Here is a 15,951-nt window from a genome sequence, read left to right on the forward strand (position 1 = left end):
TAGCTAGCTAAGCTAACCACCTCTTGTAGCGAAGATATGTTCACATTTGGCACGTGCAGAAGCAAATTAAAGTCACAGTTTTCTTGGGATGCGCGCGAAACCCCACTGCTTTCTGTTGAAGGAAAAGGCAGAGATTATTACATTGGTGAGGCCTAATGGCACCGGTTGTTTGTGTATTTTGTGACACTAGATGACCAGCTGAGTTTTTCTGAAAACCACCTGGTCCTGCTGATTCCCCCTTTACAGCATCAGGAGAATCTGTCCCCTCCTCATCCAAGAGGCAACGCAGCTACTCGTACAAGCCCTAGTAATTTGTCTTTGGACCACTATGACACCTTGCTGGCCGGCTATCCCAATTTGCCATCAGGCCACTGAAACCGGTCCAAAATGCTTCTGCTTGCTTGGTTTCAACGGGCTAAGATTAATGTCAGGCCAAACTTCCAGTGGCTGCCTGTCCGCTAAATTGCAATTGTGATTGAACACACATTGTTTTGGGAATGGTTCTGGAGTCGGTATATTGTGCCATCTGTACCATCGATCGCCCAAGTTTTAACCTGTGAATTCAGTCCCCAGGATGCGCAGTACCTTTACTGACAGAGCACACACATTTAATTAATCGTGAGCTTTTCTGGCGTTGCAAGCCTGCATGTGTGTGTGTGTCGTGAGGAAAAACAGCCAGTTGTCAGTTATCATTATATTATCATTTTATCACAGCAGTTTCTGCAATTAATTAATTAATTAATTTGCCTTCATTTTGTATTACATTAGATTAAAAAACCCACACTGGACACTGGATACATAAGAACTGTCCGTTGCAATGCTATTATTTGTCCACAAGATGGTACCATACCAAAATTGCCTGAGTCAACTATGAATTGTACTGTTCTATGTAGACATAGTAATTTTCTAGATTCTTTTTCCTGCCAATAATAACTTTGCCCATTCTATCCAAGCAGGAATTTATGGCATCTAAAATCATTCCATTACATTAATTTAGCAGATGCGCTTACCCAGAGCGACTTCCAAAGTGCATTCACCTGGTTACTATGAGCAATAGTACCAGACCTGGCTCAACATTACAGTATAAAAGCTACAAATAAAAATGCAACATTGCTAAAGTACAGGGGCAATATACAAAAGAACCTACATTGAACCTTATTGTTATCAGCCAATAGTTCATGGGGCACAATGAATCAACTATCAAGGTGGTGAATGAAGAATTGTACATTGAATGGACACACTTGGTGCTCCTCAATAAATGTTTGCCTATTCAAGATTTATGGTGTGCAGTATTTTTCAGGCAGACTTTAAATGTGTCTTATGTGTATGGGCACAGTTGGATTGGGCAGATTTTTTTCTAGAGGAAATGCTACGTTTTTTCAAGATTCTTAGAGAAAACGTGCACGCTAACTAAAGCAGATACAGATGTATATGTGAGGCATTTCAGATATTTGTTATTACTGTGTGAACAATAGTTCCCTGGAGTCATTTTTACTGTGGGTCAGGTCCATTCCCATGTGTCAGCTATAAACCTCTTATAGCAATTTAGAACATGTTAATAAATAACTTTTAACTAAGTGACTAATTACAGGGACTGGTAGGAATTGTTCCCGAAAAGTAGTCCAGCTTAAAAATCAAGCCCTCGGTGTATGGCTGTTACCTTTTTCTTTTCGAGGGCCCTGTCGAAAGGATGATAGCGCACAGCGGGTTAGCTTTGAATTATAGTGACCTCATCACGGAAGAAACAAAGGAGATGAAAAGCATCGGCTCATAAAAACGCATCAACCTCAGGAGGATAGTGAATGTTTCTGAGATTTAATGTTAACCTAACTCTTCTGTGCCCCTCTGAGGCAGAGGTCCTTCAAGACACATAAGTAAACAAGTGTCATTTACACATTGTCTACCTTGGGCTTTGGGTTACTGGCCGAGGTCTGTCAGGGGGAAGCCTTTGTTGTTGCCCTACAGGCTGTTGTTTCAGCCAGCCTCTTATTGTTGTTTTAAAGGAAAGGCTTCACGCTGCTTTCATAGAACCGGCTAGTCCCACTAATTGTGTTTTTCCATCTACATTCTAAAATAAAATGTCTTAAAAAGCCCACTTCTTTCAGCTTGCGGCTTCCAGCAATTGTTCATGTCACAGTCTTATCTACCCTCTTGGCCCAGGAGGAATTTGTATTGGTCTAAACTAAGATTTAATTACAAGAGGAGACTTAGAAAGTAGCAACTGGGCACATTGTGTAAGTGCACACAGACACATTTAATTTTAACTAGAGAGATCTGTCTTTGCATGTTCAATGCTTTTCCCCTTTCTTTTCTTCTGCATGCTGCAAGCAGTGAAGAAGCCTATTGGCACCCTTGATAAATATACACAGAAAATACTGTAAATGAAAAAATAATAGTGTTATTATTTTCCAACATGTGTGGTTTGCTTGATTAATGATGCTTTAGAAACCACCAAAATCTTAAATTTTTCAAAAATATATATATATTTCCCCCAAAAAAACAGGTTTCCACCCCTGGTAAAGATGACAGCCTGGGTTCATTAGAGAACACATTTGACCGTTCCTCCATGCAGAACTTTTCAAGATCCAACGACCAAGTCTCAGCTTCCTAGCAGAGACAACCAGATTTTCTGCCAAAATGTCCTGGTACTTTGTTGAATTCATTATGCCATTGATAATAAATAAATAGTTCCTCTGAACCACTGGCAGTAAAATATCCCCAAAACACCAATGACACACCCCAAAATTTGACAGTAGGTATCAAGTGCTTTTCCTTGCATGCATTCCTCTTTTGCTGCCAAACATATTGACGGTGTGCAGCTATTGCCAAAAATAGAATTTTGGTCTTATCTGACCATATTGTAGCACTCTCTTCCAGCCATAATTCCAGTGACATTTGGCAAACTCCGGATGCTTCGTGTTTTTAAATTGTGCTGAGTGAGGGCTTTCTTCATGCCGCCCTTCCAGAGAGTTTTTTGGTTTGTTTTTTATTCCTTTTTGCGACTTGGTGACCCCAAGATTGTTACATTGTTTTATTATTGCCCATTACCAGACGTACGAAGGTCTATTACTGTCTGTCTCTTTTGAAAGGCTTTTCCCATGCTCATGGATGTCAAAGAGATTTTGCAAAGTTGTTACCTCATTTTTATACACTTGTGAAACAGGAAGTGATGGAATGACACAATATAGTTCATTTAGACTGAGCTTAACTTAATAGTTAACAAGCACATTTTTTACTTTGTTTTATTTTATTCAGAAATAATTGTTTGACAATAATTTTGACACCGATGGTTTACGGACAAAAAATTTAATTAAAGCTGAATCTCATTTAAAAAATGTAAACATAAGAGTAAATGTATTTAACTATATATATATATATATATATATATATATATATATATATATATATATATATATATATATATATATATAGCATGGATTAGTATCTGTGTTATTTATATGTTAATTATATTCTTCATTTTTTATCAACGGTGCCAATAATGCTGGAACTGACTGCATATAGACACACATGCCAAAGGAATTAAGTATAAGGAATTTAATTAGGTAAGAAACAGAGTCTGGAGAGACAGAGACAGGACTCGGAACTGTACTGTCCGCTCAGGTCCTCTTCGCACTTGTACTTGATTTGCACTTTGTTGTACGTCGCTCTGGATAAGAACGTCTGCTAAATGCCATGTAATGTAATGTAATGTAACGTGTTCCACCTTACCAAGAATAAACCTGAGCTGTTCTTGTGAGAAATCGTATTTTAGGTCAAGTGTCTTTTAATAGCCTACTTCTAACGTATTGAATTTAGCAAGATGGGTGAATCATCAGCATTTAGTGTTTCACAATATAGTTCTGGAAAAACAGCTTATAGAATGTATGATATCAGATGGTGTCATTCTCACTAATATATCCCTAATGTTGGTTTAACCACTTGCTCCCTGGCATTGATGCAGACATGTTGAGCATGTTGAGACCTGACGAGCTGGTCGGTGCCTTGCATGGCAGCCAGTCGCCGTTGGTGTGTGAGTGTGTGTGTGTGTGTGTGTGTGTGTGTGTGTGTGTGTGTGTGTGTGTGAATTGGTGAAGGAGAGGCATCAATCGTAAAGCTCTTTTGCATAAAATCGCTAGATAAATGCAGTCCATTTGTCCTTTAACATTATATTATTATATTATTATTATAACAAGAGTTATAATGAAATGATATAATGAGTTGGGTGGGGATCCGTGGCCAGGATGTACAAGCTCGGAGGATGTCGTACCTGGCACACCCGAGCGGAACTCAGTCAGGTAAACAGCGCTCTGAACGTCCCCTCGCATGCTGGGGCTTGCTGTGGGTCAGAGGAACCACGGACAACATTATTTACACTGATATATAAAAAGCTGCATATCCTGTTTCCAAAGATAAAAATAAAATGAGGTAAATATTTATTCCAGATATTTGGACAGATGTCTTCTCTTAGACGCCATACATCTTGTTTGTCTTGAGAAATGTGCACAGTTCGTGCTATTGTCAGGCCCTGTCCATTTGCCAGATAAAAATAATTGTCTCGTTAACGTTTGCCTCACAATATTCAGAGGACATTTAAGAGGAAATCAGGATATTTAAGAGGCAGGACAATGAACCTATATGTAGCCTACATAGGTTGTATATATTGACAAAGGATTGGAATCACTGATATGATAATATCAGCATCTGTCATTTATCTATTTAAAGAATTACCGAAGAAATAGCTTCTATGCCTATTATGTAGACTGAATAAGTAGCGGGTATGCAAACATCTGCAGAAAAATCATTCAGTGTGGGAAGAGACTTGCAGGGGGTACGGCACGGCGCAGTGTTGGTAGCAACATGCGCTTCTCCTGATGCAGTGACGTTGCACCTTCCTCTGTTTTTCACTATAAAGGGATTCTGGGCTGAGCCAACAGCCACAGCTGAAAGCTGCCGTGGTAAAAAAAAAAATCTCACAGAATCGCTCATGAATTTTATTCCTTGCCGACAAGGAATCTAGTCTTTTCCTTTGTACTTTAATATAAAGGCGCTGATGTGAACTGTGTTTTTCTTCAGTGAAATCACTGCCTGCGATCAGTGGGCTAGTTTACAGAAACGGAATCAGAATCAGAAGTTCATTCACTCGATCCGTGGGAGGCAGACACAAAACGTCGCACCTGCCCTTTCGGACTTATCTCAGTCTTTTCAGGGACTTGCGCGAGAACAGCAACCAAGCGAAGTCCCTGAGCAGTAGACAACCATTTGGATTACATATACTTTCTCACGATTTGGATGAGCAATGATTTGGATGAAATGATTTTCTGGATGTAAGTTGTATCTTTCGCGTCCAGCATCCCATCGGCTGTGTAAAGAAAAACGAAGGAAGGAAGGTGTTTCAAAATTTCGGGATTTGAAATTCGTCCGGTCTATTGCCACAACTGGTTCTGGCAGTTCGGGAACTTTACAAAGTAACTTTCTGAATCTACTCGTCTGGAAATGACCCCAACGGACTGCGCGACATTGTCAGTGCTCCTATTGCACTGTTTTACATCTGTACATGGTGAGTCCTGTGTTATTTTAGGTATCTTTATGCGCATTTGATATTATTTGACTATAATGGGTTATTCAATTACAATGTGTAGTTATGTATTTACTGTTTTACGAAGGAGCCTGTCCGCTTTATTGAAAAGTTGTAAGCTAACGCATCTTGGTGTGATGTTCAAATTTCATCATTTAATAGAAATCTTATAATTGAATGGAAATCTCATCATTAACATATAGGCAAATCAGCTTACTTGTGAGTTGTGACCTAATAATCAGAAAACAATTTGGCTGTCCGTCAAGGTAACATTGTTTCGACGTGAGTTGAACTGGAAAATATGACTAGCTACTGGTAATTTGTTAATTGCAGGTAGCCTTATATGGCGGTAGTAAATAATAATATAGTAAATAATAACAGTCATTACAGAGTGCCAATGGTCTACTCATGTAGGCTATTCTGGGGTGAATAAACATCGGAAATTTTACTGTGTAGGCTTTTGTAATTAACCACATTGTTGTAAGATTGTTTCACAGCGTGGGTGGTAGATCACTTTTTTATGCTGTACACCGCTGCATTCAGCAACACGTCACTTTGAAATCTCCGTGACTGATATTTCGCAGTATCTGATGAAAACTTGGTTTCCTGCTATCGCTGAACGCTGTGGTGAGGAGAGACGCATCCAGAGCCCCAGCAGTCTTCGTCTTGGCATCGCTATGAATCGTAGAATATTTGTTGCAGTTTCCCTGTAGTCCACGAGAGGGAGTGAACATCCACTGAACCAATGGACCAAAATGCGTTAAGAAGTGCTGGCTTTAATTGAATTCATCCGAAGATATTTCTGATACTTGAGGCAGGTAGGCCTATGTGTTTGTTGTTCAGGCCGTTATTATGTCTGTCAAGGTTTCACAGTTGCACAGCGTGTCGACGGGGACAGAGCAGAGTTTGTGTAGGCTATTCTGAGCACCAACCCACCTTCAAATTAGATCAAAGGCAGAAGTTAAACAATCCAGTATTGATTTGATTGCCTGGACAATATTTTCTATTTTACAAACCAATAGTCACGTCACGCTCCCGTGTGAAAGGCTCTGCTGCCCCTTGAGATAAAAATGAAAGTCAGAGTACATTGTTTCCACATGGCTGCGCAGTTATCTTGATGCCCCCTCTGCGTAAACAAAGCCGGAGAATAAAAGGTGGATGCTTCTCCGTATCGTGCCTGACCTGGCCCGCGCTAGAGATATCCGCCTGTCCAAATAAACAAGAGGACGCCCGGCCAAACTCAAACCCCAAACAGGAAATACAGCACCCCCTGCCACACTTGACACACACACACACACACAGTTTTGAAGCTTTGTCTGTGGCACATCCGAGTAAATTTCCTTCAGTGTCCTCGCCTCGTCCCAGAACGTGGGAAAGACGCTCAGGAGGAAACGGGTGGCGGGGGTCAAGAGGCACCGTGGAATTGTTCTGGGCTGCCAGAGGTCACGGAAACGCGACCCATTACCTGAGCGGCCATTCCTGCCCTGCCGCTCCTCGAGCCTGCAATCAGGCCCAGAAATGTGTCCAAACCGCCCGTGAACCCAGACAATGGCGGGAGGAAAGGACCCCCCCCCCCCCCATTGTTTTCTAAACTCGGCCTCAAGCTGTTTTGCCATTAGGCCCGGTTTCAGGGTCGGGACAGAGAGAGGCGTGCGCCTGCACCGGACAATGCGGTTACAGTAGGACGCTCTGCTTGGCTTTGCTTGTGTGTGTGTTCCTTCATCTGTAGACTGCTAGAAATGATCAGCGTCAAGCAGTTTTCGGCAGAAGATGACTGTCTCCCATTAATGGCGTTTTGGCAGACGCTCTTATCCAGAGCGACGTACAGTTGATTAGACTAAGCAGGAGACGATCCTCCCCCTGGAGCAATGCAGGGTTTTGCTCAAGGGCCCAATGGCTGTGCGGATCTTATTGTGGCTACACCGGGATTTGAACCGCCGACCGTGCGTCTCCCAGTCATGTACCTTAACCACTACGCTACAGGCCATCTCCCCATCCCACGGCCCCATCTTTGGTCTGAAGCAGGTGCTGGGTTTTAGAAGGACATTCATGATAGGAGTCTGATGTGGACGATGACAGATTTGACTTGGGAAATTGCACTCCCAAGAAAACTTTTTTTTCTGCTAATGACTTGCAAATGTCCATTACCTCCAAATATGGTCCTTCTTTAACATTTCTGCTCATCCCCACAGATCCCACTAGCTGATAGAGAGGTGAAGCGGTGCATTGCCAATGAACATTGTCAGTTATTCGGTCATTAGTAGCACATATTTCAGTCTTCTGGCGGTAAGCGCTGCTGTTTTTGATATCGCATAAGCCTGCACTTTTCTTCAACCCCCGTTTTCTGGCTGCTGGCACGGCTTTAAGCTCAATCTATCCCTATTCAGCAGAGACGTCGGGTTTCCTGTAGCTCTCTGCAGTAGATTACGGCGGACGGATTTCTGTTGGAAACTCTCCCGTTTTCACAGATCTTTTGGCTTCAGACCTAGCCTCAGCCAGGAACACCTGGTTTATACAGTGATAGCGCAGATTGATCTTCAGTACCTGCCGCCATCTCTCTATCATCAGTTGATTGGCGCAATCGGTAATGCCTCACCCCCCATCCCCCCCCACAATCGTTGCATGGGCGTTTCTGGGTGTTGGTCCCCCCCCCCCCCCCCCCCCCAAGGACACCCCGACATCGAATTGATGGGAACAGAGTGTCCCCTTTCACCTTTGGGGAGCGCGGAGAGAGGGGCCCGTCGGAGCGCCAGGGCCCCTGTTTGCACAGATGCTGAGGAGGCCGGGGGGCGATGGGCCGGGGCCAGGGGCCGAGGCCTGAGAGCGAACGGCCTTCCCAGGGCGACGCCCGTCGCACAAAGCCAGGGTTCTCGGTTGGAGTGGGAAGGAGCGGGAGGAGTTTTTTTTTGTGTGGCTAATGCTTCTCGCAGCCTTGTGACGTGGAGGCCCCTTTCACTGCTGCGGGCTGAGATAAGGGGACCGTACCCAAAAAAGAGCCGGAAGAAAGTTTCACATTCTTTCAATTTTTTTTTTTTTTTGCATCGCGGAAACAGAAACGGAAAAGTTTGTGACAAGTGTGAGATGTGCGATCTTCAAAGTTGGTGATTGGTGAATTTTTTTTTGGATGCCTGCTGGACTAGCCTCAGTGTTAGGACTATCCTTGCAGACGGCTAGAGAGAGTAGAGCTACATCACCTGTGGACAGCCTGCTGTCTTTCATTTACTATGCCAGTATCCTTTTTTTTCCAAACGGCCTTGAACCCCATTCTTTACTCTCTTCTCAATATGTTATATTTTTTACCTGTTGAGATGCAACACACACCTCAACTGAACCAATTCTTAAAGCTGACAAACTTGAGGCCTGTTTGAGGGAAGGGGATTCGCAGAGCTAGGCCTCACCGTTGAGTCCTTCAGGCGAGGAATTAAAGTTCTTCAGGAATTTTCTTCAGTGAAATGTCCTGTACACGTGGCAAATATTTCAGTATGTGATGAGTATATATAGAATCAAGTTCATAATTAAAGAATAATAAGTCCCTGTTCAAAAACAGCAGAGGGGAGGCTCCATTTGAAAGCCTTCCTGCTTAAGTGCTCTGCGCTGGCCTGATATCGCATAACCCCATTACACGGCTGCACGCGGGCGACCTTTCCCCACTTTGTATTCTCTGTCAAAAATGAACTGGGGGGGGGGGGGGGGCGGGGAATGGAGGCATGGGGGTATCAGATCTTCATGAAAACCTTTCCAATCTGTGCTCCAGTCGGTTCTCTAATGTTTTCATTAAACTTTTTAAAATCTGGGTTTAATGAGTCAATTATCCTGCTTTGGACCGGTTTTTATCGAGGTATTATTTTCTTTTAACGATATTATTATTATTATTATTATTTAACATTTTTTTGTAATGGGATTCATGGATGGGGGTCGGCCAAGGGCAGGGGCAGCAGGTCTCAGCCGCTGGCCGCGTCGGAGCAGCCCATTCCCAGCGAGAGGCCGCTACCAACACCCGCGCTCCCCTCCACTTTGGTGAAATATTACCAGGGCTGTTGATTTTGGCTGGTTACACATCCCCTCTAGCCCTATGCTGCGTGATGGATTATTGGATGGGCTTCTTGGAAACACCGAAGGGGACCTTTCACAGGCGTCATTGAGTCTGAAATACTTTATTTTACTATCCAACGCGCTGTTCTTGATGATGGCATTGCATGGGCCTTTCTTTTAACTGCCACAGCAATAAAATGTCATCAATCACCCCTCGTTCTAAACGATAGTGAAAGTAAATTAACTGCTAAATTGGAACGGGCATCTGTTTGGCCAGACGTTTATGACAGTACACGTGTTCCTTTCAGATGAAACCCAGCGTGGAATACGCAGAGGTTGATGCTTTTTTTTTAATCATCGAAATGCGTTCCGCGTTTGCAGGAGCTTCATTCCAGTTTGGATAATAAATTGAACCTCATGAAATCCAGGCTAATGCTGACGCAGCCTGGAGCGGCTACCCGTCTTCACCAGATGTTGTTATATCTTGTGTGGGGGTGCGAGTGTGCATGTGTGCGTGTGTGTGTGTGTGTGTGTGTGTGGGAGTGCAGTTTCTAAATCTCTGAAGACTAATCTACAAGGTAATAAAATGTTTCTACGCCCTTGGTGTTGTCTTAACCGCGGTTTTGGCAAAGAATAAGGGAAGGGAGGATGGGAGGGGCTTGCGGATGGGGAACCCTTCAGCCAATAGGAAGCTGGCCACATCAGGGGCTAGAAGAGCAATGGTAGCACCTTGGTGTTTTTGGCAGGTGGTCCCTGCTCCCGTCAGGGGGTTTTCAACTTTGGCCAATAAATCTGCCATCTGCACATTGTACATCATGCAGGTTTGTCTGCCTGCTGTCTGGCCCGAAGACCTGGATCTAAAGACAATTTACCATGAAATACCAACAGTGCGCAAAATTCCTGCCGTGGCCGTAATTTATCACAGCTGCGTTGCCATGTCTTAGCGAGGCGGAGCCGAGATGTGTTTTAAAGATGCCCCGGCAGGCTGTCTGTACACCTTGCAGAATTGACTTGGGTCGTTCCTTATTTAGATAAATGAATCCGTGCGACGTTCCGAGTACACATCCGATGTGCAAATGCGGTTTCTGTTACCCACCCGTCGTTAGAATTCAGCCAGAGAAATTAACATTCGAGATTCGCGACTGCGACTGTCGATGAAACCAGCTCCGCTACCTTTGTCTCGCCCGTATCTCGCAAGCCATCTCCGCCCCTCCCGTGGGCTACCGACGGGTCCCAGCGCACAGTTTGGAAGCCATTGTTCTCCATGACGGCTTGGGTGAAGTGCTATTCGCGAAAAAGTTGCAAAACAGGAAGTACATTAAAATAAAGGTGGCCACCGGCTGCTGGTGAGTCCCACTGAGTCGTGGTGCATGTGCCCAAGGCCAGAGGGAATTAGCGATGAGTCAGGCCTCTCTACATTCTCTCCCTTTTCCTTCTTCCATAGGGTTGCACCCAATTATTTCTGCCTCTTTTGTTCGTGGCGCGAGTCAGGATTAGAAAAGAGTCAGTGGTGGAGAGAGAGCGGGGCAGCATTGTTGTTTTCACCTTGATGACATTTCGGGGGTCTGGGCTGGGGCTGGGGGGTGGGCGTCAGGCCGTTACTGTTGGGGCGGATGGCGCTGGGTCGGTGGGGGGAAGAGCGGCAAGGCGAGGAGATAAGAGAATCCCGCATATTAATCTTGCGCTCCGAGGGGTTATGACAGGGGATTTCCTTAAAACAGGGAGAGGGAGTGCATTAATAATCCATTAACTGTTGCTTATATCAGTGCTATCCTATACCTCGCTGCCTCAAAAATCCAGGTGTATCCTCCTCCAACACAGCAGTCCCCGGACTCGATTAGGACCCACTGATGGGTTGTGGGTGGGAAGGGGGCAGAGGTGGGTCAGGATGTCCGCATAACAAAATGGCCGCCTAATAGGCTCTCCATTGGCAATAATATCAGATGAGATGGCAATGTACTGCACTGGTCACAGTGTTCATGCCGTTTTTAATTTTAATTGCTTATTTGAACATATGTTGTAGGGTCAGAAAGTTTCAGAACAGGGCTGTGGTACCTCTGCTTGCTTGTGGATTTAGCAGCATTGATTATTTGATCCCTTGCGATACAGTACATCATAATAACAAGAATGTTGCTGGATAACACAGGTGTTTGGCAGGAACACACGCAGCCTTCTGTTTGAGTTTCCCAGGAAAACCAATGAGTTCCTTGTGTGCGTCTTTGTTAGGGTGTGCATGTCAAAAAACAATCAACGTGACAAAGAAAAAAAAAAAAAAAAAAAAATCCCCCGACTTGTTTTTAATCATCATTTGTTCCCGGTGCCTCCTTTGTTTGATTAGGCTACATATTTGCCTGCTTTTTCCTTGAGCGCAAGCAGAAAATCGGCCAGACAACGGCGGCGTGCGTGAAACACAAGGAGGCGAAAAGGCAGACGTGACAGCGGGGCGAGGACCGGTAGTTATGAATGGAAACCGTGAGTTACTCGGCCGACGCCGAATTGCGGTTAAATAACTGGCGCAAGAGCTGGACGGGGCGTGCTAAATATGGCAACCCCCACGCCTCCGAGCACTCTCTGTTCATCCACGCCTGTCTTCCCCTTTTAACGGCTGCTAATGGGAAGCAGACCCCCGGGCCCTCCTCCAGGCACCACAACAAGCGCGGGGTTTTTCTGGCGCTTTGTGGTGCTGAGCCGGTGGAATGTGGTGCACAGCTGCCGGGGGGGCGGGTTGGGGGGGGGGGGGGGGGGCGGCGAGCTGGGGTCAGCGCTGGGCAGGGGCAGAGGGAGCGTGGGGCGGAGGCCGGTAGAAGACGGGGGTCTTTTTAAAGTGAAGAGGGCTGTGCTGGGGGGCCTCCCTGCTGACCCAGCCAGCTGTGCATAGTGAGGGGGGAGAGATGGGAAGGGGGGGGTTAGATTGAGCTGCTGTGCCTGTGTTTGTGTGTGTGTGTGCGAGTGTGTGTGTGTGTGTGTGAGTGTTTGTGTGTGTGTGTGTGTGTGTTTGTGTGCATGTTTGCGTGCGTGTGTGTATATGTGTGTGTATGTGTGTGTATGCTTGCATGCGTGTGTTAATGTGCGTACATGCGTGTGTGTGTGTGTGTGTGCAGGGTGATTGATCGGGGTGATTGTTGTGGTTGTGTGCTGTCCCGGCTTGATTTAAAGGCGTTGTGTAAAGGAGGTGATGACTGCTAAAGGTGTTGGGCTCAGCTATGTCTGGCTGCGTGCTTTAGCTGACTGTTTTCATGCCTCTATGCAAAATTCCCTGCATTCCAATGAGGACCCACACTTTTCCCAACAAAAAAACATGCTGCAAGCAATTTGTGGATGACAAATCAGGTCGTGACTCAAGAGCTGGATAAAGTGCATGTACGCAGCGAGCTCTGGGAAATAAACAATTTTAATGGTGTGTTCTCGAATAGCTGGAAAATGTATTATGTGAACTTGTCTTCTATGAGAAATCGTTATGTGCTTAGCACGTCTTATGCAAGTCTCTTCCGATCACATACTAGCAAAATAGAAATGTATCATGTATACAGTAGATATTGTAATTACCAAGATGAAATGATCTGATTATTAATTCTGTAATGGTGGACACCTATCCAAATTACCATGAAGCACATCTTGAGATGTGTGATCCACCTCTTTGATGCTAAGAGGCACAGTGCTTTGGCTATGGATATGGATGTTTCCCACAATTTTAACATGTCATTTGGCTGATGCTTTTATCCAAAGCGACTTACAGTTTATTAGACTAAGCAGGAGACAATCCTCCCCTGGAGATCAGTGCAGGGTTAAGGGCCTTGCTCAAGGGCCCAACGGCTGTGCGGATCTTATTGTGACTACACCGGGGATCGAACTACCGACCTTGCGGGTCCCAGTCATGCACCTTAACCGCTAGTGCTACAGGCCGCAGGTGTTAATGCGGGCACCGTGGTGTTAAGGTGGACACCGTGATGTTAAGGTTGGCACCGTGGTGTTAAGGTGGGCACGTGGTGTTAAGGTGGGCACCGTGGTGTTAAGGTGGGCACCGTGGTGTTAAGGTGGGCACGTGGTGTTAAGGTGGGAACCGTGGTGTTAAGGTGGGCTCCGTGGTGTTAAGGTGGGCACCGTGGTGTTAAGGTGGACACCGTGGTGTTAAGGTTGGCACCGTGGTGTTAAGGTGGAGACCGTGGTGTTAAGGTGGGCACGTGGTGTTAAGGTGGGCACCGTGGTGTTAAGGTGGGCTCCGTGGTGTTAAGGTAGGCACCGTGGTGTTAAGGTAGGCACCGTGGTGTTAAGGTGGGCACCGTGGTGTTAAGGTGGGCTCCGTGGTGTTAAGGTAGGCACCGTGGTGTTAAGGTGGACACCGTGGTGTTAAGGTGGGCACATGGTGTTAAGGTAGGCACCGTGGTGTTAAGGTGGGCTCCGTGGTGTTAAGGTAGGCACCGTGGTGTTAAGGTGGGCACCGTGGTGTTAAGGTGGGCACCCTTAGTGCCGGGATGACCGCTCTGATCAAAAGGCTGCCATACTGAAGTACTCAGACATAACAGACAGAGTCATGCTAACAAGCAATATAATATTAATTTATGAACTCTAAAAAAAAGGTATGTAAAAGTGCCCAGAAAACATTCTAAAGTCTCTAAAGTGGTACCCTATAGGTACTTAAGATTAAGCCAAACAATACATAATTAATTTATACCATTTTCTGCTTGAAAATGGCACTTATTAGTACCCCAGTAGGATACTGTTTGGGAAATTTGGAAGAACAGAAATGCACCTCCTCTGTATTTCTGTGTCTCATGAACCATGTTTGGGAGAATGAACCAAAAGCCATCTCTCCTGTGATTTTGTTTGTTTAAAGGGCATAACCCAGAATGTGTAAGGCAGGGAGGAGTGCAGCTGTCACTGTTCAGAGATTTGGCACTGCCCCTTTCCCCTCACCAACCTTGGACTGTATCAAACAATGATTCTGTCGCAGCGTGAGAGGAAATTAGTTGTAGGTGCCAACTCTGACAATGATAGTTCATTCCTGGAATACAACTGTCGCAGGTTTCACAGAACCTCCCCTCTCTCTGCCTTTCTCTCTCTCTGCACGTGGTACGTGTGTACGTGTGTGTGTGTGTGTGAGAGAGAGAGAGAGAGAGAGAGAGAGAGGGAAATGTAGAGTTGTTGACATTGTGACATGGTGTGATACCGTTGACTTTGCATCACACTTCCATGGAAGCTGAAAGAAAAGGTCAATTCAAAACACGATCTTCCATCTCAGATTCACATCGGCACAAAAGCCATGTCCGTTCAACGCCAAAGAGAGATTTAGACTGCTTCCTTATCAAAATAAGAATCCCATTTATTTCTCAGGACATAAAGAACAGACTATTGTTACGCAGCAGATTTTCCCCTCCGGGGGGAAAATGAGCAAACTGAATAAATTTGTTTGCCTGGCCAGATGACTGGCCGGCACCAACGTCAAAGAACCAACACAATGACCGCAGTCAAGGCGTTTGGGGAGCGCGCTCAAAAGAAGGAAATCACGTGCGACGCGACCGCAACCCTTAATGGCGGGAGAGAGAATGACAGGGTTTCCTACCCGTGGCTTCATAAGCGGGGCCTATCATCGGCTTTAATTGGCTAGAGACCGAAGGCGTACATTCGGTCCGGTGTCGCTTCATTCCCTCCCATTTTTGTCCTTTTTTCCCTGCATCTTTCAAAAATAACATATGCAGATTGAACAAGGTCAGCGGTGAGTGCGCGGCACACAGATGGGGAGATGTGTCACAATGCGCACCCCCCCCCCCCGAATACAAATGTCACGAACGTGGACAGGAACACAACAGCACCAAAACGGTGGGAGGGTGATTCTGTTGTTGTGAGCTGGATCTGACTTACCTGAACTCTGCACCACACAAGTGAAGACAGTTCACCACTGTAACAGCTGTTCCACTAACACACACACACCACACACACATATGCGCACTCACTCGCGTACACATACACTCACTCACCTAAACACAGACGTGCACGCACTCACACACACGCGCACACACACACAGACATGCCCTAGCGCCTTACCTAGCAGTGCAACACATCCAGCAGCCATCTGCAGACAAAGGTGTTTCCCTGTCGGAGCGGAAGGACATGTGTTTAATGGCGGCTCTAAATATAAAGTGCACAGATGTAGCTGCACACACACAGTGCTGTTCTGTGCTCATGAAAGAGAACTCGGAAAGAGAAGCCAATTGCCCGAGTCAGAATAGACACTAAAGAAGGAGTAGCTTTTGGGTTGAAAGTTCTGCCGGTCGTTCTGTACGCTGTTTATTGTGTTATGATTGTGTGGGTGTCTGACAGCGTGCGCTATGTGTTTCCACAGGGCT

At 45.5% G+C, this 15,951-nt stretch overlaps 1 protein-coding gene across 1 annotated transcript in view; it reads left to right on the forward strand.

Annotated features, from left to right (window-relative positions):
* The first annotated feature begins 4,955 nt into the window (after positions 1-4,955).
* The window catches only part of kdrl (kinase insert domain receptor like), a 69,177-nt gene continuing 58,181 nt past the window's right edge, over positions 4,956-15,951 (forward strand). Inside the window, exons 1-2 of the mRNA XM_061236054.1 lie at positions 4,956-5,557; positions 15,948-15,951. The exon at positions 15,948-15,951 is cut by the window's right edge and continues 93 nt beyond it. Coding sequence (XP_061092038.1) covers positions 5,494-5,557; positions 15,948-15,951 — 68 coding nt within the window. The 5' untranslated portion in view covers positions 4,956-5,493. The remainder of the gene's footprint in view (positions 5,558-15,947) is intronic.

This window comes from Conger conger, chromosome 3 (genome assembly GCF_963514075.1).
Source record: "Conger conger chromosome 3, fConCon1.1, whole genome shotgun sequence".
NCBI classification, from domain to species: Eukaryota; Metazoa; Chordata; class Actinopteri; order Anguilliformes; family Congridae; genus Conger; species Conger conger.